The sequence below is a fragment of the Molothrus ater genome, chromosome 7, assembly GCF_012460135.2.
Source record: "Molothrus ater isolate BHLD 08-10-18 breed brown headed cowbird chromosome 7, BPBGC_Mater_1.1, whole genome shotgun sequence".
Classification (NCBI taxonomy): Eukaryota; Metazoa; Chordata; class Aves; order Passeriformes; family Icteridae; genus Molothrus; species Molothrus ater.
Genome location: NC_050484.2, coordinates 10,158,793 through 10,183,487, shown reverse-complemented (window position 1 = coordinate 10,183,487; position 24,695 = coordinate 10,158,793). Strand labels below are relative to the sequence as shown.

Below are 24,695 nucleotides of genomic sequence, written 5' to 3'. Positions count from 1 at the left end.
TGATTGTGAGCACAAGTGATGCCCCTGTGAAACACAAGTAGTCTTGGAAAGTGCTGCACTACTTTGTCATTTTCTGGCTCGGAGTCCTACATTTATTTTCTTGAATTACAAAAGATCTCAGAATGCAGCTGGTTTGTTTTCTATTAAAAATTACCTGGCTTTAAACAAGACGAAGAAACAGCCAGGATGTGGTAAATTCTCCTCGACTTTTATAAATGCAGTGTTGATGTGACAATCACTATAATAGCCACACCCCTTTGCTAACAAAGCACTTGGAGATGGGCTTAAATCCATCAATAGTCAACAAATCATATCAGAATATACCTACAAGTGATTCTTGTGATTATATTTCGTTAAATAAACAGGATTTGAGCAAAGTGCTTACTGTTGAATGCTCTGCTGAGTGGGGGTGGATTTCGTTAAATGTCACCTCTTCATTATTAGACTGGCATTTCATAAGCTAGCAACAACTTTAAAATAAAGTTCCCTTATAAAATACCAGGTCAGAATGGGTGCACTACAGTACAGCTGCCATTGAAAATTTCCAAACATACTGATCACATTTACTGTGCTCTCTTTGGAAAATTAATTATTTTCTTCTGCAGAAGAGAAGATTGAGGTTTTCTAGTGAAACAAAAAAAAAGAAAATAATTTATTTTTAGAGCTTCGCTTTCTGTTTGATTGAATTTTATGTTATAGTTTTTGCACAGCAAATAATACAAAAATAACTAGAGTAACTTTTTCCTTTTGGGGGACAGGGGGAAATGCAGGTGTAAGCTTCTGTTTTATTCACATTTTGTTTTCTTTACTTCTCTTTCCAGTAATGTAGAATGTATAAAACTCTTGCAAAGCAGTGGAGCAGATTTTAATAAGAAGGACAAATGTGGAAGGTAGGTAAATTACAAAGCTCTTTTAAAAAAGAAAGAATCTATCAGGAAAGGAAGAAAGGCCGTCTCAGACTGAAAATCATATGTTCTATGAAAAATGGCAGCAAAATCAGGTAGTTTGGCTTTCTCTGCAGAACCCTTGCTGCTGCAGTTTCATGCCAGTCCCACAGGTGCAGGCTTCATTAAATCTATTAAAGCTATCCCACCCTCTTGAGTTTTTCTTTTTAAAAATATCACAGCTTTTCTTTTTTCCTTACTGCCTAAATTCTTGTGCTGGTGTTCCCAAGACAGCACCTGAGCTATGATGGCAGGACAGCTGCCATTGGATGTGCTTCCTGGAGGGTTTTCCCCCCTCAGAAAGCGTCGCTATGCCAGCTGAACAGGATGCTGTGATGGACACGGTGCTGTGCTGCTCTGCCTCCCAGCTGGGAGAAGGAGCGTCTCTGCAGGGCCACAGCACAGGCTCTCACAGGCTTTAGGCTGTTTGCAAGACACAGATTGATGCTCTGTGTCCTGTTAGGCTTCGTAGCAGTGCCAGAACTTCCTATTAGTGCAATATTTTGTTAAATTTCCATAAAATAAAGCGCTGATATTGACTGCTGGAAATCTGTAGGAACGCAGCAATTAAGATTTATCTTTATCCTCCTCAGCACATGTTGGAATATGAGGTAACAAATTGCCACTTATGTTCCAGGACACCTTTGCACTATGCAGCTGCAAATTGTCATTTCCACTGCATTGAGACCCTGGTGACAACAGGAGCCAATATTAATGAAACAGACGACTGGGGACGCACCCCTTTGCACTACGCTGCTGCTTCTGACATGGACAGAAAGTAAGAGAGCTCTGGGGAACTCCTGCCTCAAGTGTTTCACTAAATCAATGTCATTTTAGTCTCTTCATGGTGCTCTGCTGTTTGAGCCAAAAGAATGATCCCACTAGCACAGGAATTTCTCTCAGATGTGTGCATAGCTCCACAGTGAGTTGCTGTGACTGGAAGCCAAGCCCTCAGATGATGTGGCATTTCAGCTCCACGGTTTACCTCTGGAGGAGGACACAGTTCTGCAGCCAGCCTGCCCTACAGAACTATTTTCACAGTGTTGTGTCCTCTGTTTTCCTCTCTGTGGTTTCCTCACAAGATTAAGCTCAGAGAATTTTCTGCATTTGCTTTGCAAGTCCATCAGAAGGGATAGAGCAAGAGATAGCAGGAGGAGAGGTTTTCTGAGGGGGACTGCAGTGACAGACATTTGGCATTTTGACAGATTTGTGGGAAGGGTGGGATGGATCTAACCATCAGTCTCACTCCACTGTCAGAGCAGATAAAAATGCTCACCCTGTCCAAACAGGTTGCCTTTTTAGAGAGATGTCTGAGGAATAGCCTTTGTCAGAACGCAGTGGTGTTCTTGTGAGAAGGAGGGGAAACAGCTGCAAAACTGCAAAACTTAGAAATGCTGTGGTTACTGACTGCAATTTTAATTCCCAGGTAGTTGAACATTCTGCCAATCTCTTCCTTATAACATACTGTATAAACCAGACTCAATTATCCTGTTAGTTCTCTCTTAAAACTGTTAGCAAACTGTATTTATTTTAGGTCATCCTATGTTTTTCTGTCTCACAGTGTCTGTCTCTAGACACTAAGGATCTAGTTTTTGCTTTCTTATATAGTGAGGTGTGGTGAAAGTACAGCTGCATCTCTCCCAGCAGAGCTCCACCTCAGTGCCATGGCAGGGGAAGTCTGGTTTAACTTTATGGCAGAGTTCTGAATGCCACATCAGAGCCTTGAGAGCTTCTTCATAATTTTCTGTGATAGTGCTGATATAAAAAATGTCTTCCCCATCACCCTCAAACCTGAACAGTGCTGGGGAGAAGGAGGCAGAGTCATCAGAGGTCTGTGCTTGGCATGAAAACCCGTGTAAGCTTGTAGGAAGGCTTTCACCACTGCCTGTTTCTAATTCTGTCCTACCAGGGTGAGGTGTTACTTGGGGGGGTTGAGAATGATGATTCAGTGTGTGTTTTTCAGCTTTTGGTTCTTGGTAGGTGAGGTTCCTGCATTTAAACAAGCTCTTGGTTAACTTCAGGATGTTTCTACTTTTATCCCTCATTTAAAAAAAAAAAAAAAAAGCTTATTTTAGTCACATCCTGAACTTTGGAAGAAGTATATGGCTTTTATTTGTCCTCACAATCCAAACCTAAATTGATTCTGATGTGGTGTTGCCGTCTTCTCGTTAAATTTTTCAGTTTGAGATGTTCTGGAAGAAGCCTTATTACATAGATCAAATGCTATTTGCAGACCATGATTTTATAGGTCAGCAAATCTTTTTTTTTTCCTGCTGAATGTCAAAAAACTTGCAAGGTCAGGCGATCTCATTCCAAAGAATATTCATCATTAACTCTGGATGTGGGTAGTTAATGAGCAGGGAGAAGAACCTGACTGAGAACACACAGTGTTGCCAAGATATTTGACAGAAAGTGAGGCCAGTCAGCTCATGCAGACTCGAGACAGTGATTTAGTATCAGTGATTAAAGTTGCTCTAAATCCTAAATGCTAGAGAAGAACCAGCAGCAGCTTACTGCAGGAGAAAGCAAAGTGTAGTAATCCTGAGTTACTCTCTGGAAAGGAAAAAACATTGCTGTGGTTGAAACAGAAGGATTGTAGAAAATGTTGGTCAAACTGTACCTGATAGAAACCAGAAATTAAAAATTATTTTTCTTCCGGCATTGACCTGTGGGACAATAAACTGCCACATGATGGTTGTCTCCTCAGCTTTGAAAACTTACCACCTGCAGACCCATGCAGTGCACTCATTTAACTCAGTATAATCCTCATTGCTGGCTGGAGGAAGTCACCTCCTTGAAGAGGAGGTTGGGGGTGGGTAGCAGACTGCATCAAAATCACCGGTGTGGTATTTTGAGAATAAGTTGCATTTTTCTGTCCTCTGTGCTAAGAAGAAAGAATATTTTAGGTAACTCCCATGAAAATGCTGAAGAACTTGAAAGAGCCACTGAGATGAAGGAAAAAGAAGCTGCATTGTAAGTTTGGTGTCACAAATGCAGTTAGACTTCATTCCTGGAGAATGCCACGGCTTTGGCTTGCAGCCTTACACTCTGCTCTTGCTTGTTCTTTGCTCTGCTAAAAACAATGCTTGGCTTCAATGAGGGTTAACCTAAAGGAAAAAGCTCCACTCTTTTCTCTGTGCACATATTCCCTGGTATTTCTGTTTCTGTGCTTGTTGCTGTTTCTTAGTGGAAGATGCACAGCTTCAGTAATTTTATAGTTCTTTAATATCATGTGCTTTAGTATCACGCAGTGTCTGTAGTGTCATGCGCAGTCTGTACGTTGCAAAAGGAAGTAGCCAATGGCTTTCTCAATGCATTCACTTGGATTAACATTTTCATCTGTTTGCTTAATGTTTTTTTTTTAATCCCCTTTATGATATAATGGCCGTACATTCACTCCAGATTACAGGCTAGGCAAGGAAGTACTAATAACAAAATGACAGTACCTTGATGGTATAAGAGAAAGTGGCAAGAGCTAGAAAGAGTAAAAGGGATCTTTTGAAAAACATGATTGAAAAAAAAGTCAATGAAGAAGAGAATAAATTCATGTAACTCAGTTAAATCTTTTTTTTCCAGCTTGCCCTAGTGCATGTTTGGAGACTGATGGTTTGATATCTGAGTTTTTGTGTGAGGAGTAGCAGTTCTAGGCTGTTTATGTCATATGTACAGAATCTTTCAGGTTTTGTAACAGAAAATCAATTTTGTAAACTAGAGTAGCCACAAGAGTTTGGTTGAAGATCTTTTCCATGAAGTTGATCTTCAAAGAGGAGTGGGGATTTTCTTTTTAAAAACATGGTGAATGTGAGGAGCTGTTGGTGAGAAGTGATTTGCTGCTCGAAGTACGGGATTCACTGCCAGATTTCAGTGCCACTTCCAGCTGCAGCAAGGGATGAGCCTGTTAAGTCTTGGGAGCCCACATTTACCCCAGTGAATTGTCCACAGGTGTCTCGAGTTCCTTCTCCAGAACGATGCCAACCCCTCCATCCAGGACAAGGAGGGCTACAACACCGTGCATTACGCGGCTGCCTACGGGCACCGGCAGTGCCTGGAGCTGGTGAGTGCTCGCCTTGGGGCTTCCCTGTCTGCTGATAAGGGAATGTGCCTGTGCCAGGATGGGGAACTCCCCCCATGGCTACTATTGGAGCTCTTTGGATAATAAGAAATCTGTCGAAACCTTCAATATGGGGCAGTAAACCCAAATATTTGCACCCAGATCTATCTTAAAAAATATGTTTATCTTGATAATCAAGTCCTTATTCAACAACCTGGTGCTTAAGGGTTGTCTTCGAGTGGAGTTTATGTATGCACAAATTAATTTTAAGTGTGATCAAAATATTCCCAGTGTATGCCTAAGTGCCAGGAGTAAGGGACAGTTCCTGGTAAATGACAGTGTATGTGCCTGATCCACCTGGCATTTTATCTGACCTGCATACTGAGAGAGTAAATAACTTCTGCTTCATACCTGCAGTTTCTTTTTTGTCTCTGGCAAAACAATGGCAACATTGACAAAGTTACCATAATCAAGATCAACCTTATATGCAAAGCAGCTGAGAATTTTGGGGCTTTTTAAAAAAAATTAATGTTTTTTTTGTTATTCCTTTTTTAATATTCTGGGTCTGAGTGATTAGCAATTGCATCTTCTAAGATGCCAACAATTTTTATCCAAACATTGTATTTGGGAGATGTACAGAATGGATTTATAGATGTATCTGACTTGTTTAAGTGTCATAAAGGTGGGAGTTAACTGCTTGATATACAGGATGATCCGAAATTATATATATATAATATATATTACACGTATTATTACTATATACATTATATATGCTATATAATAGGTAGTATATATTACATATCAATTGACTTTATTTGCTTCCAAAAAACTAAGCTCCAATTGGAAAATTGTATAGATATTCATGCTTTAGTGAGAACACTGTGTGTTGTTCAGTGTTATGTGTTGTTTGGTTCTTTCTTTCTGTGTTGAAGAGTCAAGTATTTGGTTATTGAGTAGGAGCTCTGCAGAGCACATGCTGCTTTCACACCACACATGCCACAACAGGAAAACACTGCAGCTGGCCTGCAGCTGGTTCCAGCAGCTTGGAAACCTGGGGCATTAGCTCTGCCAGGGCAGGCCTGGGGCAGAATTTCAGGTGGGGTGTTGAGCCTTTTTAGCTCCCACCTGCAAGCATGTATATTTAGGACACTTTAAATAGCACTGCTCCTTGTTGCTTGTGGCAGTGAGTTTGGCCTTGCCTTCTCCCGGCACTGATCTCTGTGACTCTGCCTGTGGGGATGGAGGGGGAGCATCTTCACTGGGGATTCTCTTTCAGCCTCCCTGTCAGTCCCTGTGTGCTGTGAGGCACAGATTGGAAATGGAGCAAGGCCCCCTCTCTTCTCTTGTACTTGTGGCTGGGCACATTTTCTGCACATCTCAGTTGCAGGCAATGATCTGCTGTCACATCCTGGCATTGCTTAGGCTGGGCAGACAAAAGGAAGAGCTGGGAATGCAGTGCATGTCAGAGGTGTTGGGTTTTCTTTTAATCTGGTGTTGGGTTTTCTTTTAATCTGGTGGGCCAGAGACAGCTGTGCAGCAAGTGTTCTATATTCAGGCAGAAAAACTCCCAAGTTCTTCCCTGTCAGTCTTCCTGTATTTGTGACTAAAGCTGCAGTATGGAAAACCAAGGTCAAGCATCATTTGCAGAGAGAGTCACACAGCTATTGTGTGTACAGTGGTGAAAAACAACTGCCATGAGTTTTAGTCCTCTGCATGCACAGGACCAGTGTTGTGTGCTGGGGTGCCAGCCTGAAACTTTTGGGGAATCAGGATTTTTCCATTGGTCTTTGGAGGGTAACAGGCATGTCATTTTCTCTCTGGAATACAAAGGGTAAATGTGTCAGAAAGCATTTGTGCTCATCCAAGAGCAGGACCAGGATCTGTCATCTTTGCACCCACTGGCAGAAGAAGCTGACTTAGTTTTTTTGTCATGAGTTACCAAGTCCTGAGTTAAACAGCTTTACATTTACATAACTAACTAGTTGATACAGGCATCACCATTACACTGATTTCTTTGCAATGCTGGGATTCAGGATGGCAAAAGGGCTGAAAGCAAAGTCAAGTGGGATTATGTAAATAAACCATTATTTTTCAGTGCCATATTAGCTGTTATTTTACTATTTTATCCCCTGGGTAAATATTTTTGTTTGTTATTGATAGCTGATAAATGAAAATAACTAGGAATTATCTTGCCTAGAGCAAGACAGTTCTTTATGGTCCTAAAACCTGTTAGAGGAAAGAGTTCATATGAAATATGGAACTTTAATTGTGGTCAAAACAAAGTCAAGGTGGGTACAACAATAATCTTGTTTTTCTATGAGTAATGACTGCTAGTAGTTCTCTACGTACACAATACCAAACTTCAGCAAAATGTTAGGGAATTATTTTGGTGTTCCAGAATGTGTCAAGTTTATAAAATACCTTGTAAGATTTTTTTTTTTATTTGCCTTCCCCCCCCTCCCCCCCCCAGTTTTTAGTAGGTATTTAAAAGAGCTTATTTCTAAATAAATGTTTACTTTTAAAAGTAAATCCAAAGAAAAAAATGTAATATCCAGTGAAGTTTCCTTCACTGGGTAATTTGGTCTGTGCTCTAAGCACCACAGTTTCTCAGCATTATAAAATATTTACACATTTGAATGCAATTAGGGAAGGGCTGGTTTATCTATGGGAACATATTTTCATTCTTTGACTTTTGTGTTTCCTGTGAGTCCAATACCTTGGCTGGAACTTGGCTACATTTCTTTGTGGAGAGGTGTTAGGAGAAATAAGGATTAAGAGTGAAAAGGTCATATCTTTGACCCAAACCAAGTTTATGTTCTGTGTGTTCAACCACAGAGCTCAACAAGAGAAGCTTTTTCCTGGAGGACCTTTAGGTTGTCTGGAATATTAGTGGGGTATTTGCCCTGCGGTGAGTGATGTGATGTTGCTAAAAAGAGAAGAGTGGAAGCTGATTCCTCAGCTGTCTCTCCATCTGTAGAGAGCCATTCATAAAGGCTGAATGGTGGGCATGTGTGCTTGCAAGCCACTGAAACTCCCACCTGCCTTCGTGCTTCTAGAAATAACCTCAGGTTTGTTTAGGCTGGGGCTTACTTTGCTGTTGGTAGTCAGTGATAGCGGTCATCACTGCTACCTGGTGTTTCAGAGCTGATCACATCACCAAACTCCTTTAAAAAAAGAAAAATGTTGTGGATTTTCTTACATTGAAATGGTCTCTTATCACAAGAGCTTTATTGGTGTGAAAAGACTGGAATTTAAATTGTAATTTCACATTAGAATTCTACCCAGAGAGACACCAAGCACTTTGTGCTGATGAAACCAGGTTTCTGTGCAATGCTAGGCAAACAGAATGAAATGCCCATCTCCTCCAGTGAAATCTCTTCTCTGACTGTAAGAAACAATGGATACTTTTTCTTTTAATCTGCTCTTCTCTTTATTCCATCAGCAAATGTAATTCCCTCTCTGACTAAAGAAATTGAATCATCACAGGGGCTAAATTGTTTAAGAATGGGAGGGGAGCATGGTTTAACCAAAAGCTGTGCCCAGAAGAAAAGGTAAATCCCTCTGAGTGTGTTGGGGAGCAGGGGCTGAGGGAGGTGTGTGGCCAGCACAAAGGCATACTGGGAATGGAGAGGCTGGGGAACACCTTTATCAGAGCAGCTCTGCACTGCAAGGCAGATAAGCCATGCCTTCCAACACTTGCTTCCTTAACCTGTGGAGAAATTGCAATCACTGACTCCATAAATCTCCAGTGTGGCTGCTGCTAATTACCTGTCTCCTATCAACACAAATGTGTTCATTCATCCATCTGAGAGCAGGACCTGGTAATTTCTGATGAGTGAAGCACAGCAGGGCTGGGATAGGTGGTAAAAAGCTTTTATCCACGTGGGGATCTGGCTCCAATGCTCGTCCAGTGGCAGCCCCTGGGCCTCCTTCTGACTCAGATCTCTTTATTCAGGGGAAACAACCTGGGTTTTCTCCTTTATAGTTGCCTGTTTGTCTCCACAACCAACACCCTCTTTCTTAAAGGGAGCATGTTGTCTGAAGCCAGGGGCAGCAGTGTTTTGTGTGATGAATTACTTTGTGTCTATGAGAGCTTTTCCATGTGGAGCAGAGAAGCACAAAGTCATTAACTTAAGTGGTTCTAAAAAGGAGAACAATTTAGGAACTTAATGTTCAAAAATAACTTTCATACATCTAATTTGTCTGTCAGTTGTAGAATCCCCCAAATCGTGGTAGGCTGATTTAATTGGTTGAGTTTTGATGTCAGCATTTGTGCAATATGTACCCACTGTTTAAATAATCAATGGGAGCCCAAATATGCTAGATACACTGATACAAGTTAGTTTATAGAAGTGCAGTTTGTCTTAGATTTTATGTTTTGGAAAGCAGATAATTTGGATTCTAAAAATGTTTTCTAAAAAGCTAATGCTGCTTAGGAAATCAACAAGGGCAGGAATTTACTGTTTGCCCTGGCACCCTGTTGGCACTTTGCCTTGTAGGATAGAGTATTGCTTAGCATCTCTGGGGTTTATTTTCTGTCTCTCTGACACATCTTGTCTTTTTTAGTCTGTGTTTTTATTTCCCTGGGGTGGAGAAGCAAGACACTCTTTTGACAGAGAACAGCAAGGCCACTGCAGAACTTAAGGAGACATTTTTCCTTCAGTTAGCAGAGAGATCACAGACTTCTGCCGTTGCCTGAAATACCTTTCTCTGTATCTGTGTGTGTGGTGTTTAAATGTTATGTGTGAAGAATATCTGGCTCCCTCAAATCTACAGAATCCAAAGAAAAGGACATTTGATCAAGGCATATTGCACTGCATTAGAGTATCAGGCTCTCAGAAAGAGCTGTGGTCACTGGGATTTTAGGGGTGCAGTCAGATTTATTTATCCAAGGCAAGATGTTTGCCTGCATGAGCAGACTTTCAAGCAGAAACTGTCACTGGTTTATTGGTATTTGTAGGTTTACAAAGCAATCTCACTTCATTAAGCAAAGCCTCCCACTGTGTGTGTGTATTATGTATCTGTTGATCTGTGTTTTGCCAGTTGAGGAGATTGATCTTAAACATTGTCATTATTCTCCCCTCTTCCTTCCTCTCTTATGAAGTAATGTACCTGATATCTGTCCACAGTGGCTGTGGGGTCATTGCTCCAGGAGTATTTCAGCTGGGTTGGACAGTGCAGGGATGGGGTGCACAGGCTCAGGTCCATGGTTCTGTTCATGCACTGCTTGCAATGCAGTTATTGTACAGGAAAAATAAACCAAGAAACATTTTCAGATTACCATTACACTTGAGTGTTTCTGTCTTTAATTATTCTAATTCTAATTGACATTTTTAATTAGATTGGAAGCAAAACTCCCTTGGATATAGTGAGTAAATGAAAAGCGATTGCATGTTGTGTATTTTTATTTCATCTTCTTAGTATTTTGCAAATCCTTGTATTCACTCTAGTGAAGCCTGAGGAAGAAGAATCACAACTCTTAACCAGCATGCCATGTACTTGAAGCAATTGCATGTGTGCTGCTTCTGCTTCCATTGGAATTCCTTCTTCCTGCTGCTTGCAGGCTCCAGCTTTGCCCGAGGCTGTTGCTTCTCCTCAGTCAGTCTTAGGGGCACGTAAGTGCAGTGCACGTACCTGGCTGGCATGACACTTCCCTGGATGTTAAAGTAACCTTGCATTTGGGAATGTGAAATGGAACCACACTTGGCTGTTTTCTGGAAGTTTGTGGCCAATTTTAAAGTGTTTTGGAGAAGAAATGTAAATTACGTGGCTTCAAGCGAGCTTGAATTTAAAAAGTACTTGTGTTTCAGAGTAGAGGCTCAAATGAGAGGAGAGTAGCAAAAATAACACTGAAATACACATTTTCAAAATTGACTGTCACTGTATTTCACCAGTCCTCAAGTTTTCTATCTAAAGAGGAAACTTCTAATAATTTCTCTAAATATAAGCCTTCCTATACCTTTTGCACACCTGTACAATTTGCAAAAGTTTATTTGGCTAAGAGTCCTTAAAGCAAAGTGTGAGGTTTTACAGAACCTCTGAGATAGAATTTCTGGCCAGAAAGAAACATGATTTTGTGATTTGAGTGTGAAAGTCCCAGGTTCAAATCTCTGCTCTGACTGACACAGGAATTGGACATCTACATCCCAAGGAGTAACCAACATATGAGGCAGGCTGGTGCTGGGGCTGATCTCTCACTCTCATTTGGAGCTGTTCTGCATTGTTTAAATACTCCCTGGGTGACAATCACCTGTCCCTATGAGCCACTGAGTATGGCAGTCGTGTGGCTTAACATGAAATGATTTTGTATGGAGTGGAAGAGCTCCAAAGAAGATCAGAGCCCCAGCTGAGAACAGCCCAGGGCCTGGAGGCCTGCTCGAGTTTCACATTTAGACATGTTTAAAGCCCTGAACAGTATTCTCTGACATGCCAGGTAAGTGTCCTGTTTGCATGGTGGTGACTGGTCTGTTGGGTATTGGGTACTTAAACTTTGTACTGGGGGAGTTGCACAGAGCTACTCACACATCTCTTCAGGCTCAGCCTGAGCTCTTGTGAAAATACTTATTGCTCAAGTTAATTTAACTTCACCCATATCTGTGCATGTGAGTGAAATTGATGCCAGTACTGATGAATTGGATTTTTAAAGCCTGATCTTAGGAAAGCATCAGCACTAGGTTAAGAGGCATATTGGTTTTAACCTGATCAAATTAAGATAATTTGATCATGTGTATTTATGAATATGGAGAGAGCTTACAGGATTGCTTGTTCCCCTGAGGGTATATTTGTGCCACTTCACCTTTGAATTTTTCATCAATTAGGAACAATTCTGAGATTTTTAAAATGTACTTCCCTGATTAGAGATAAAGTAGTGAAGAGGTTCATTTTACTGCTCTTTTCTGTATCATCAGAAACAACTGATGAGGGTTTTCAATCTTGTCCTGGCTACTTGCTGGAAAAGCCTTTATTTAAAAGAAGCTGCTGGTAGCTTGTTTTCCCAGAGCAGAGACAATTATCTGTTGCAATTTATCAGGAAATATGAGATGGAAAGTGACACCTAGCTCATATATTTGTATTCAGTTCTGAAAGTGACATTAAAAATCGTGACCAGTTGCCACTTCTGAATGACCTTGTGAGTGATCAGCAGCATCACTGCAGAATTCCAACTATTTCTTTTGTCTTTATTGCCTTTTGATTAGCTCTTCACATGTGTGGATATTTCGGAACACTGTTAGATGAATAACTCTTCAGAGTAAAGGTCATTTTTAGAATATACACAGCCAGTCTAATGCTTTGCCATTTTACAATCAGCATGAATGGCACCAAACTGCAGGGGTTCACCAGCAGTACTGCCAGGGTGTGTGTTGAAATGTCAAAGCTGCTTTAATAAAACAGTAAAACTCTCAGAGAAAAGTCCCTTTAACTTCAGTGCCAGTTAGCACAAACCTGGGACATACCTATTGGGAGTGCACTGCAATGGCTGTGCCTGGAGGAGCCTGTGCATGATGGCTTGGACAGATTCACACATTCTGTTCTCGTGGAAGGTCTGAGATAGTTCCATAGTTCCCATTGTTTCATTGTCTATGGCTTGGAGTTTCTTTTGACTCTTGCTTTGAAAAGTGCAGCTTAAACCTTTTATGCATGATGAAAGTATTATCATTTTTTCTGCTTTATGGTAATTTTAAATTACTGACATGCTCCATGAAGCTGCATTTATTTTATTTTTTTTTAATACCAGAGCTGAATTTTAGCATATATTATGAGGACAATCATAGGAAATATCCTGACTCATCAACTGGCATATCTGAATGCCCCAAAAATGAGGGGGGGAGCCCACACTGTATCCTGCTATAGAGTCATTTATTATAACCACAGAATAAAATCAGGCAGTAAATCCTCTTATGCCTGTAAATACCCTTACTGCACCATTGAAATGGTGTGAACTGTAAAAGTTATTCATCTTCATGCTGAACTGGGGAAGAGAGTTTATAATAGTAACCTTGTAGTGCTGTTAGTTTGTAAGACTAGAACTGAATAATAGATGTTTGATCTTAGTCTGCATCTCCCAAAGCATTCTTGTTCCTGAGTCTGAAGAAGACTTCACAAAATTACTTACAGTATTAAATGATGCTGTCACAGGAAGTGAAAGGGTCATGCTGGGAATTCCCAAGAGGCAGAAAGAGAAGAAGGGTACCCTTGCCTTCAGAAAGGTGGTGACCTGCCCACAGGGGAGAGTGCCCCTCTCATGCAGGGTCTTTGCACAATTCTGACATCCACCTGAAATCTGTGGCAGTCAATACAGAGAAATGCAATCTGCTACAAGGCAAACTTTTAAAATCTCAAAAAAATCGAAATGCAGTATGCTGGGACATGGTCCAGTCAGCCACCAGTAACCATGAACTGTTGGCAGTTCATGCTTATTTGTGTGTCTTTGGTGAAATGCAGCTCCACAGGCAGGGATGGATTGCAGCACAGCAGATACGCTGGGATTGCTCTGTGAGCTCTGTGGGATTTAAGCTTCCATGGCTGCCAGAACAAATAACTCTGAATGATAAATTTACCTTTTTAAAAACAGATGCAGCTATGGATAGCTTCTTCCAAGTATAATGGAACTAGAGTCCCCCAAGGACACACTGTTCTATCTGTTATTATAGCAAATATATGTAATTTACTATAAAAGTATCCTTAGAACCATAGAAACACTGGTAAAACTGGAGGATTTCTTGGTGACTTGGACTTGTTTTTTTTTTATCTCTTTGTACATTATATTTATAGGGGTTTTTTATCTCTTTGTACATTATGTTTCAAGTGACTTAATTGTTAAAAAATGATGCTTGACAAGGAATGCAAAAAACATTATTAGTGCTGTATCCTTTATCTTCCTCTTCTTGCTCTTCTTTATAATTTCTCCTTTTGCAGTGTATGGCTCTGTTTCTGAGAGCTTCCAGGTTTGCCATCAAATTCGTGTTTGCACTTGACTTTCTGATGGAGACATTCAGCCTTATGACTAATAAGCTCATTGAGCCTGGTCTGCACCAGCCTAAGCTGCTTTGACTAAGCCATGGAGATGCCTTTTGTGAGGGGCTCTCCAATCCCACAATTTGTGCCTTTAGAGCCTTAATTTTGTCAATTTTCTGTGTGGGTTTTTTCATCTATTTGAAAGGCAATTATCTGCCTTGTTCCTGGAGACTTTTGGAGCCTTCTGACAGGTGAAGGGAGGTATTTACTTGTTATGATTTAGATCCTGGAATTTCAGCATGGTGATGATAAATGTAATTAAAAATGATTAAATGATTAAGTCTTCTGTGCTGGCCTCATGGACACAGACTAAAGGCCAGTATCAGGTAGGCAGGGGAACAGGCTTAGTGCTTGGGTTTGTTGAGTGGGATTTTTTAGCTTGTTTACACACTGGAGAAAATCAGATGCATTTGTGTATTCATAGCTGGCTACTGCTTCATCCTGTTCACAGCTCTCTTATATAAGAGAAGAACAGTGTTTCAACTGGAGGTGGTTCCACATGGCAACACCAAATGAGTTTCTTAACTCTGCCCCAAACCTACCAAGAAACTGGTGGGAGGCTCGATTTTTTTTTTTTTTTCTTCCTCTTAGCTGCAGGGAAGTGTTAAAATTTGCATTACCTGTTAATACACACACCTACTTGCTTATGATTTTTATCAACACATAGTCTTGACATATTGCTAGGCACAAAATATACAAGTAAATTAAATTGCTGCCTAATTTTCTAGCTTTTCCATAGGATTCAGGATAAGAGATTTGTAACACCTTATGCATTATTAAGGTGAATTTGTATTGCAGACTAAGTTGTTACACCAAAAGTTCAGGCCTACATCATTGTTTAGGAATATGCCATCATCTTGCAGCACAGGCAAGCCCCTTGTAGCCTTTCATGGTCTCTTTGGAGAATGTTCTATATTATCATAGCCTAAAATTGTCTAGATTGTCAAAAAACTTGCATACTTTGTTATTTTTCAGTCTTTTGATTAATTCCTTAGTGTCTTAAAAAAACCCCAGAAACCAAACCAGCCAACCAACCAAGTGAAAAACCTTGAGAAAGACTGAAAAATGTACTTCTAGCCTTAGAAACATTACAAGTCAGTTTTAGCTGACTGTCATGCTTTTCTGTCTTTTATACAGCCTCCCATTGGTGATTTTCTGTAAAATGCAAATTTCCAGTCCCAAAGGCTTTTGGAGACTAACTCTGAGTAATTATTAAGCAAAAGGCCAAGGACACGAGCAGTGCCACTCAACAAATGTTGAATTGTCAGTAGCATTCTCAACACTGTGTATGATTTTCTTTGCAGCCTCAGCTGGAGAAGTTGTCAGTGTCCATGTCCTGTTGTGGAGTGGTGCTTTTCCATAGCTCCTCCTTCTAGATGGATGGAAATGTCCTTGGTTTTAAGCTGTAAAATGTAGAGGATTATACAAATTTGTTAGTAGATATTACTGGATGCCTGTAAGAGTTCAGGGACATGTTGCATTTTGGAAGGCTGTCATTGCAGGAGCAGATTGTTCTTTGAGTCAATTTTATAATTTATCAGTGATTCACAGCTCAGTTATAATTATTCCCAGTGCTAATTATGTGTCAGAATTACCCAAAACACTGTATCAGACATGGCTTGCACATGCTGTATAATCATGAAACTGAGCTTTCTCCAATGTAAATTTACTGAGGGCTCTATTCCACAAATCCATTGTTTTAAGGGCTCCTTTCTCACCCAAGCAGGCCCCAGGATTTCATGGAAATTAATTAATCAGGGTAAGGATGTTTATGACAAGCTTTTAAACTGGTTTTATTGCTCTACCCTGTGCAGAAAAGCTTGAAAATACTTTGCAATCCTTCAATAATTACTGTGGCCAAAATACATCTTTGCTGATTTACAGATTTATAGTCCATGAAAATTTATCCTGTCTCATGTTTTAAGACTTTATTTTTTTCTTCCCAGCTTCTGGAAAAAACCAACAATGTATTTGAAGAATCTGATTCTGCAGCTACAAAAAGTCCTTTGCATTTAGCTGTAAGTATGAGATGTGTAAAGCATTTGATCAGTATTTCCTAGAATAGTTCCTTAATCTCTGTCTTTGAAGCAAGTGTAACTGTGGGCTTGTTTTGAAAAAGGTGGGAAGGGATGTAACAAAGCCAGGTTCTGGGCTGGAATTGTTAATTAAGTTTTAGGCAGTTGAAGCTCTTGGCTCTTCCTGACTCTAACACTTGGCTAAGAAGATGACACCGACACTGAAGTGAAATTAAATGGAAATTCACACTTCTATTTAGAACTAGGTTACAAATATGTGGCCAAAGCTTGTGCCTAGGCTTTGCTCATGGAATGAGATTCTCTGATGTTCTGGTGGAGAGGTGCAGTGCAAAAAGACTGTTTGGTACCCAGCAGGGTGTGGGACAGCATTTAAAGCCCAGCAGTGCCCTGTGAGAATGCTATGGACACTGGCATATCACAACAGGATCCAGCAGTTTCAATGTCTTTAGGCATGGCGAGTTCACAGCTTCAACAACTCTGATAACACTAACTATACAACTGGCTGTAAATAAAAAGGATGCCTCTGATACAACAGTGAGGAGAGGAGGGCAGGCCCTACAAAGCTGAACAAAACATTTCCAATTTCTGGCACTGTCCACTGGGTTTTTGCAATGCCGCCCCTGTTTGTGCTGTTGACCCCAGGGTGGCTGTAGGTCTGGAAGTGCATCTGCTTGTTCACTGGAGTTGTTTTACCAAATGACCCTGCTGGCAGGAATTCTCCATGAAGCATCAGCTGTAAACAGCAGGTCAAGTTTGTATTTGCACAATAATCTGGTTTGAGAATCACTTTTTTTTAATTGGAGACCAGCACATGTGTTGAATTCAGCACCAGTCAGGTGATAATCCATGGAGCTCTCTAGTAAATCTGGTTTTTGAAGCAAATGTTTCCCTGTCAGATACTGCAGCATGTGAAAAATGAATTGCTGATTGACCTGTGCTGGCTTGGCAAATTATTGCCTGAAATTTCCTCACTTTGGATTGTACTAGAAGGTTGGAGCAAATCAAGAATCATAATTTCTTTTCCTAAACTCTAGGAATTTTTAAATTTCTTGGGTACAGTGTAATTTGGAAAAATCCTTTCAGGCTGAAAAGAGAGTCATAAGGAATCAATAAAACAGATTTCTGTTGTGCTTAGGAGACATTGAAAGGGCTGGATTTTATTCACAATTTATAGGAAAGGTCTTTGAAAGACAGGAGTTGTGTCCTTTACATGACACATTTCATAATTCTAGGCCTATAATGGTCATCATCAAGCTCTGGAGGTGCTTCTGCAATCTCTGGTGGATCTGGATATCAAGGATGACAAGGGACGCACTGCTCTGGACTTGGCTGCATTCAGAGGACATGCAGAGTGTGTGGAAGCTCTCATCAGCCAGGGTGCTTCTGTCACTGTAAAGGACAATGTCACCAAAAGGACCCCCCTCCATGCCTCAGGTGAGTGTGATCTTATGCTGCTCTTGTGGTGTGAACCCTCCCACACTGAAGCAGGTACATTACTTACCTGTTGTTGCTATGCACATTTCTTCTAAACGGAGGAACATTCTCACATGTCCTGAGGAGTGATACTTCTTTGCTGATGTTGTACATTTAAACCATTTCTCTGCTGTTTCATTCATCTTTTTCTCCTCTACCCCTGTGGTTCAGTCATCCCTCATACAGAATCTCATATTTTTGCATACCACTACTGCTCTGCTCTTACCTGCTTGCCCCTCTCTGTCACCACCTCCTCTTCAGGAGGTGTGATGTTTCCCTCATGACACCTTCCCTTGCTGCTTCTTCAGCCAAATAATCAGGGGAAGAGGGAACACTTGCCTCGCTGCTTCTCCTTTGGAAGAAGGGTTGAAAAATAGATGTGGGCTCTGATTGGCAATGAAAATGTTCTGGTGTTCAAAACTTGCACCCATTTGCAGTGGCAACACCACAGAAATTCACTCCCCTCTTTCAGGCTCCTCCTCCTGAGCCAGCCTGCAAACTTGCACTTGCTGGCAGCCTGCTCCTTTCCTCGTGTGTGGGGTGTTAATTATGTAACATGCAAAATGAGCTGGGAAATGTAGACTTTGTCATTGATTTGATGGTTATTATTTGACAGGTACCTGTCAGGTAAACATGCAGAGGTGCCAAAGGGATTGTGTCTCCTCTGCTGTTCTAGGAGGGGCTCCGTGCAGGGTAGCAGTGGCCTCTAGTGGGAAGGGTGGATAATTAATTCAGGACCAGACTTAATTGTCTTCCTGCTTATCTTTTAATCTTGCTGAAATGCATATATATTCTGTAGTATCAGGTTATTCTCTATGTGTGATCATGTAAGTGCAACCTAGAAACAGAGGTCAAATAGACTTAGCAATTTTGTCTGCAGTACTGAAGGAAATGCTCGTAACAGACCCACACTGCATACTAAAAATGCTTCCTGTCTGCTTAAACTTTGCATCAGAACTCAGAACATCCCTCCCCATGATAAATACTGATGGTTTAATTAATTGAAATCAATATTAGTGCTACCACAAAACTAAGCTGTGGTGATCAAGAGCTTTCCCTGTAGTTACTTCAAACGTATCCTGGGATCTGATGTGAACAAGGTGTGACTGTCTGGCACGTCATCACGATAGCAAAGATTTGCATTTATTTAAAAATGTGGTTATAGTGACCTAAGTTTCCAGCTGTCACAACTGAACCATAAAGGTTCTTCAGTACTTCAGTACAGTGAATGGGAACAAAGCCATATTTTTGTTAGCAGCTCTTACTTAAAATACTAATCTGTTGAATAAATTGAGTACATTTGTTGAATGGAAGATCTTATTTTAATACACACTTTTCTTACCTTCACATAATTTCAGATTGTGTTCCCCCCACCCCCTTTTAACTTGTTTTTTAATCACCTCCATCACTGTAGTATTGAGTGCCTTCCATGTGAAACCAGTAGGAAGATTCATTGCAGACTTTTCTGGTCCATTATGCTTTTTGCTTCTCAGATTACAAAGCATTCCCAGGAGTGCAAATAAATTGTTCTTTAAATTTGCAGTGAAGCAAAATAAGTCAGATAGATATGTGTTAAAAACAAACAAACACATATAGAAAAAACCCAACCAAGAAAAAAGGCAAAAAATCCTACCCAGGAATGAGACACAAAAGAGAACATGTACCTTGAGCAGAATGGAAAGTAATGCACAGACGGGTCGAGTATTTGAACTCCTTAGTAAAGGAAATTCACCACTGGCATGAATTTGAAAACTTTCAAATGTGAGTTAAGTGCACTTCAGGTAAATATTCATTAAGACAACGTTTAGAACCCTCCACTCAAGAGCTCTGTAGAGTTCTGTGGAAATGATCTCTGGGTAAAGCTCCTACCCCCCCTGCTCCAGACATCCCCCTGCAGAGTGCCATTTCCATGCTGCCGTTCCCAGGGAGGAGGAGTGTTGGAGCAAGGCTGGTGCCACCTGCTGGGAGCTGCTGGACGTTCCGAGTCTGTGCTGCAGGTGTGCGAGGTCAGCTGGTGCCTCCTGAGAAATCCAGCAGAATTCTTGCTGAATTATTCCCCTGAGTGCCAGCGTGCATTTGCACACACAGAATGAGCACTTGCTCGTGCTGCACCGGGAAGAAACAAGAAGGCAATGTGTGCCCATCCCCTTAAACTTGTTTGCCCTCATTCCTTCTCATTACACCAGCATAATTGCTGAACACTGAGCTCAGGAGGCCTCAGTGGTGGATTGGATGACAGAATTCTGCACGTTTGTGTCAGTAAAGGGATTTGTGACTTGAGAACTCACCTAATGAAGTGTTTCTTTTTTCTGACTGTACCCATGAAGTAATAGACTTCCTCTGGCTTCATAACATGGAGAATTTCCTTTGCCCAAATGATATGTTCCCTGTGTAATTTCATTACCTCCAGCCTCTCCTCTGGCTAGGCTGGGGAATACATTGCAAGTTCCCCTGGTGTTAGTGTTGTGGGTCTGTTGGCAAAACTAATGTTCCCTGCAGGGTCTGTAATGCTTAGCAATCACTGGGTCAGCTCCTAGGAGTTTCTGGGAGAATCTCTTCTGAAACTCATTTACCAAAATCATTTTCACACATCTTTGTGAACAAGTTATGATTTCTCTTCCTCCTGCTGGGAAAAAGAACAGACCTTTATTTCCCCCCTCAATCCAGTGAATCACCAGCCCTGCAGAACTGTTTACATGTTATCTATATGTCATTATTTAGTGGTAAATAACTAAAAATGCCTTTTATTTTTCTGGGTAAATCAACTAAGATTATTTTTGGATGAGTAATTTAAATGTGATGATGTGCACCGGTTTCTCTGCCAGCATGATGTGACATAGGTGGTGTCCAAGGGTTTTGCCTCAGCCCACAGGGTGTAGGCAGTGTGAATGCATGACTTGCTGTAATAAGAACACAACGTGTATCTACTGAGCACAGGAATTGTTTTTCAAAGAAGAAAATATCTGTCTCTTCATCCCATGAAAGTCTGAAGCCTTAGAGCCAGCTGACACACAGATGGGATTCAGTGTCAGGCCCTACAGAATGTAGAGACTCAAAGCTGTTTCATAGCAGCAATGGGTTACATAAAAAACCCAAAAATAAAAACCCCAAATATTCCCCCCCCCAGCAAAATCCCCAAACACCACTAAACCCAAATGTTTTGATAAGTCTTATTTTTGATAAAATGGATAATCTCAAAGGAATTTTAGTCTCTGGTGTTCTGTGCTTTTATGAATATGGCATTTGTTTCATTGGTCATTCTTTACAGATTTTTTTTTCCATAGCAGCAGTGAAGTACTCACTTGTACAGTGCAGATAAAATTAAGAGCCTTGACAATGTACTTCCTGCTGTGTTCCAACCCTGAGCAAAGAAAGCCTTGCCTGCCTGCTCAGTCTAGGGGATTTTGAAATGCTGTCTGCTTTAGTAGAAATCTTCTCAGAAGGGAATATCACAATTTCTGTTTTACTCATTTGGGATTTTTGTATCTAAGAGAACCAGTCCTCACCTTCATGAGGTCAAGGAAAAAACAGCTCACCATTTCACTGGCACAAGTTAAATGAAAATTGGGGGAATGTTGATCTGTTATATGGTGGAGTATTTTCCTTGTTTATAAGGGCATTTCTTATCCCTAAGCATTCCAGTGGAAAAATATCTGAAATTAAATACAGTTTTTTTCCTTTACAGTCATTAATGGCCATACACCTTGTTTACGGTTGTTGCTGGAGGTTGCAGATAACCCTGATGTGACGGACGCCAAAGGACAGTAAGTTTTCTTTGTGGGCTTTTTTTTTTCAGCTCTGTAATTCAAATAGCATCTCCTATTTCTCACAAAAAAAGTACTTACTTGAAACACTGTATTTCCTGCACTTCTCCTCATAGAATTTGGCAGAGATTACAAAGTACACATTTAGTTGATGTAAGCCATGTGGAAAGGACTAATCATTAATCTTAGCCTCTGCTCCATACTTTAAACAGTCTTTTATAGATGTTGAGGGCCAGATTCAATAAAAAGTGAACAGGCTCCTGAGATATTTCTATAAAGTCGTCTTCTTTCTAAAAGATTGCTATTCTAGGGTTTATTTGATACATTAGACTGGTGCAGTAGGACACAGTGTTTATTTGAGGTGACATGTGCATCTGAGATGTTCCTACAAAAACTTTACTGCTTCTTAAATGGCTGTTATAGAGGGAAAATAAGATACATTTTTAAAGTGAAAATGTGAATAGTTTAAGAAACTCATTTGGGGTGTCTGGAACATATAATGTTGTACATATAATATCTGCACACTTAATTTTAAATGGCATTAGTCTGCCTAAAAACAGATGGAGAATAGATCTTGTTCAGAACCAAATGAAAGATATGTTAGTCTAACTTTTAGCTTGAATATTTCCCTCAGGTCTCTTCATCCCCTTTAAGCAAATGTGCAGCATTTGCAAAAGAAATACTTTGGGTCATTGTCATCTTGCAAGGACAGGCATTCACAAGACTTGGTATTGTAAAACGCTTGTGTCACTGGAGGTGACAGTAATTGTAGGTTATTAAGAGAACAGATTGTCTTGAATGGTGTTGCTCTGTAAACTGCTTACAAGTGGGTTTGTTACTATTTCAGTCCTGGCAGTTGGTTGTTAAACATCTCAATAATTTAATACTAAAGGTCTTCACTTGGGTGTCGTATATGAGTATGGGGAAAAGAAATGGGTCATGGGTAGGAGTGGCAAGAAATGCAGAGCTTCCTGATTTCTCTGTGTAAGTTAGCAGGGACAAATAGTATCCCATGTTATAGCTATGACTGCTCTGTTTGTTTGGTTTTTTTTTCTCTAGAACTCCATTAATGCTTGCAGTGGCATATGGGCACATTGATGCTGTTTCTTTATTACTTGAAAAAGAAGCATCTGTAGATGCAGCTGATCTCCTGGGATGCACAGCTTTACATCGAGGGGTGACTTAATTTTTATAATCCTTTATTATTTGTTTTGCTGTGACTACAACTCACTTATAAGTACAGGGATGTTTAAATCTAGAGAACACTGTAAATGATTGGAAACATGACCAAGCATAATCAATGACATACAAAGCAAGGCAGATCTGCTCTTAATAATGCTTTGCCTTTTATTTCATATTTGTGTTAATAATGATTAGATCACTTTTTTTTTTTCTCTTGACACTCTATAATAACTCATTATTCTTGTAACTGACCAGCTTAGGAATTCTGAAAATAATTTCTTTGAAAGAACTGGCCAGTAGTTACTTTCATTTTTCTTGGAATGGTGCAAGTCCTGTAAGATTTTTTCTAGAGGCAGTGAAACTTGAGGTAGGTCTAATCCTTTCTAGTCCAGCTTGACTAAGCTGACTTTCCTAGCTAAGTCTAGCTTCTTACCCATTGTGGAGCTGATGCAAGGGATGATATTTATACAGAACTTTATGATAACTGCAGTGAGCAGTTCAGCAGGTGAGCAAAGGGGCTCTCATCTCTGCCTGCTGAATTCCATCCACACATTTCATGTTCACAAGTGTCAATCACATTCCATATTTGGGGCAAGAATCTGTGTTACGTCAACGTCTTTACTCCTTTCTTTGTTACCAGATCATGACTGGGCATGAAGAATGTGTTCAGATGCTGTTAGAGAAAGAAGTCTCTATCTTGTGTAAAGATGCCAGAGGCAGGACCCCTCTGCACTTTGCAGCAGCTCGGGGTCACGCCACGTGGCTGAGCGAGTTGCTGCAGGTGGCACTTGCCGAGGAGGACTGCAGCCTCAAGGACAACCAGGGCTACACGCCCCTGCACTGGGCTTCCTACAATGGTAAGGCTCTCCCGGGGCTGCTGCCCGGGTCAGCTTGGAGAGAGCTGGTGGAGGAGCTTGCAGTGAAGAGGCAAATGATCCCTGTGTGCTGTCTGTGCTAGCATTTGCTGTGTGCACCCTTCAGTTCGTAGCTCCCAGGGACTTTGTGGCTCGTCTGCTCCAAGTCACAAGAAGCCAGGATGAAATTCTGGTTTTATTCATGTCCATGCTGAAATTGATTTCTGTGTGACCGGGAATGCTCCTTTGAGCTCTTGGTGCAAGAGACCATGTGAATAGATGGATATTCTGAACTGAACTGATTATTCTAAAATGGATAATCTGAACTCATTGCTTGATATAAGGATAAAGCTTCTTTGATATAAGGATAAAGCTTCTCAGTACTGACATTTAAGCTTTGGATGTAATGCAACATACATGACACCACATTAAAAAGAGCTTTTTTGCTTTCCTTTTTTCTTAATAAATGCTAATATTAGCCCAGATCTCTCTTGCTGCTGCCATAAAATTTAAAAATCCTCTGATTTTTCATGTAAGAGCTTATATACACATCATGTACAATTTTGACCTTAAAAGTGTTAGATTCCAACCTATGTAAGCCCAATATGAATTAAGTGAACTACCTGCTTTGTGCAACACTGTGAAATATCTGCTCTCTCACAGGTCATGAAAACTGCATAGAGGTACTATTGGAACAAAAACTTTTCCACAAGTTCTATGGTAATAGCTTCTCTCCATTGCACTGTGCCGTGTAAGTAGAAATCTCCAGTAACAACTGAGTGTTGCTTTAGGATATGTCTGCAGAAAGTAGCACTATGAGAATAAACCAAGCTTTTTTGGAAATTATTTGCATGAGTAAATTATTTTAAAGCTGATCACTTGAAATAAAATTCTTTTGGCTGAAACATATTATTTTAAATCAGAATTTCTAGTAATTAGCTTTGAAAAAAAATTCAGTATTTGTATTATTTTAAACGAGTATGCAATTTTCAAGACTAATAAGATGCGTGCAATTTAAACATGTGTGCAAATTTAAAATTAAAATAGCTTTTAATCCAGTGTGGAAGTGTGTTACCTATGCTGTGTGTCTACTACTGTTACTAAATGCTGTTCATTTTCATAAAGAAATGAGACAAATTAGCAGAACCCAGAAAAAGTGTTAATTGAACACATCCATCAAATCAAAGTACCAAATGTGTGAGTTGGAAGGAGATGTAGGTTTCAGTACCTTAAACATTAGAATAAATCTCTCTTGATGTAAGTGTCTATGACTGAGTGCTTTCCAGGCCCAGGGGTGTTTTACATACAGGCTAAGGATTTTAAGATATTAAGGTTTTAATCCTAGCTTTGTTCTGGACTTGGAAATTACCTTGGTG

At 40.4% G+C, this 24,695-nt stretch overlaps 1 protein-coding gene across 13 annotated transcripts in view; it reads left to right on the top strand.

Annotated features, from left to right (window-relative positions):
- The window catches only part of ANKRD44 (ankyrin repeat domain 44), a 132,011-nt gene that overhangs the window by 95,491 nt on the left and 11,825 nt on the right, over positions 1-24,695 (top strand). For 6 of the 13 annotated variants that reach the window (XM_054515331.1, XM_054515326.1, XM_054515330.1 and 3 more), the window contains exons 13-23: positions 822-890; positions 1,582-1,722; positions 3,834-3,917; positions 4,887-4,998; positions 10,337-10,363; positions 15,957-16,028; positions 17,279-17,480; positions 21,205-21,283; positions 22,343-22,460; positions 23,106-23,322; positions 23,983-24,070. In XM_054515331.1, the coding sequence (XP_054371306.1) occupies positions 822-890; positions 1,582-1,722; positions 3,834-3,917; positions 4,887-4,998; positions 10,337-10,363; positions 15,957-16,028; positions 17,279-17,480; positions 21,205-21,283; positions 22,343-22,460; positions 23,106-23,322; positions 23,983-24,070 (1,209 nt within the window). The remainder of the gene's footprint in view (positions 1-821; positions 891-1,581; positions 1,723-3,833; positions 3,918-4,886; positions 4,999-10,336; positions 10,364-15,956; positions 16,029-17,278; positions 17,481-21,204; positions 21,284-22,342; positions 22,461-23,105; positions 23,323-23,982; positions 24,071-24,695) is intronic. The other 7 variants (XM_036387334.1, XM_036387329.1, XM_036387335.2 and 4 more) reach the window with 3 other exon arrangements.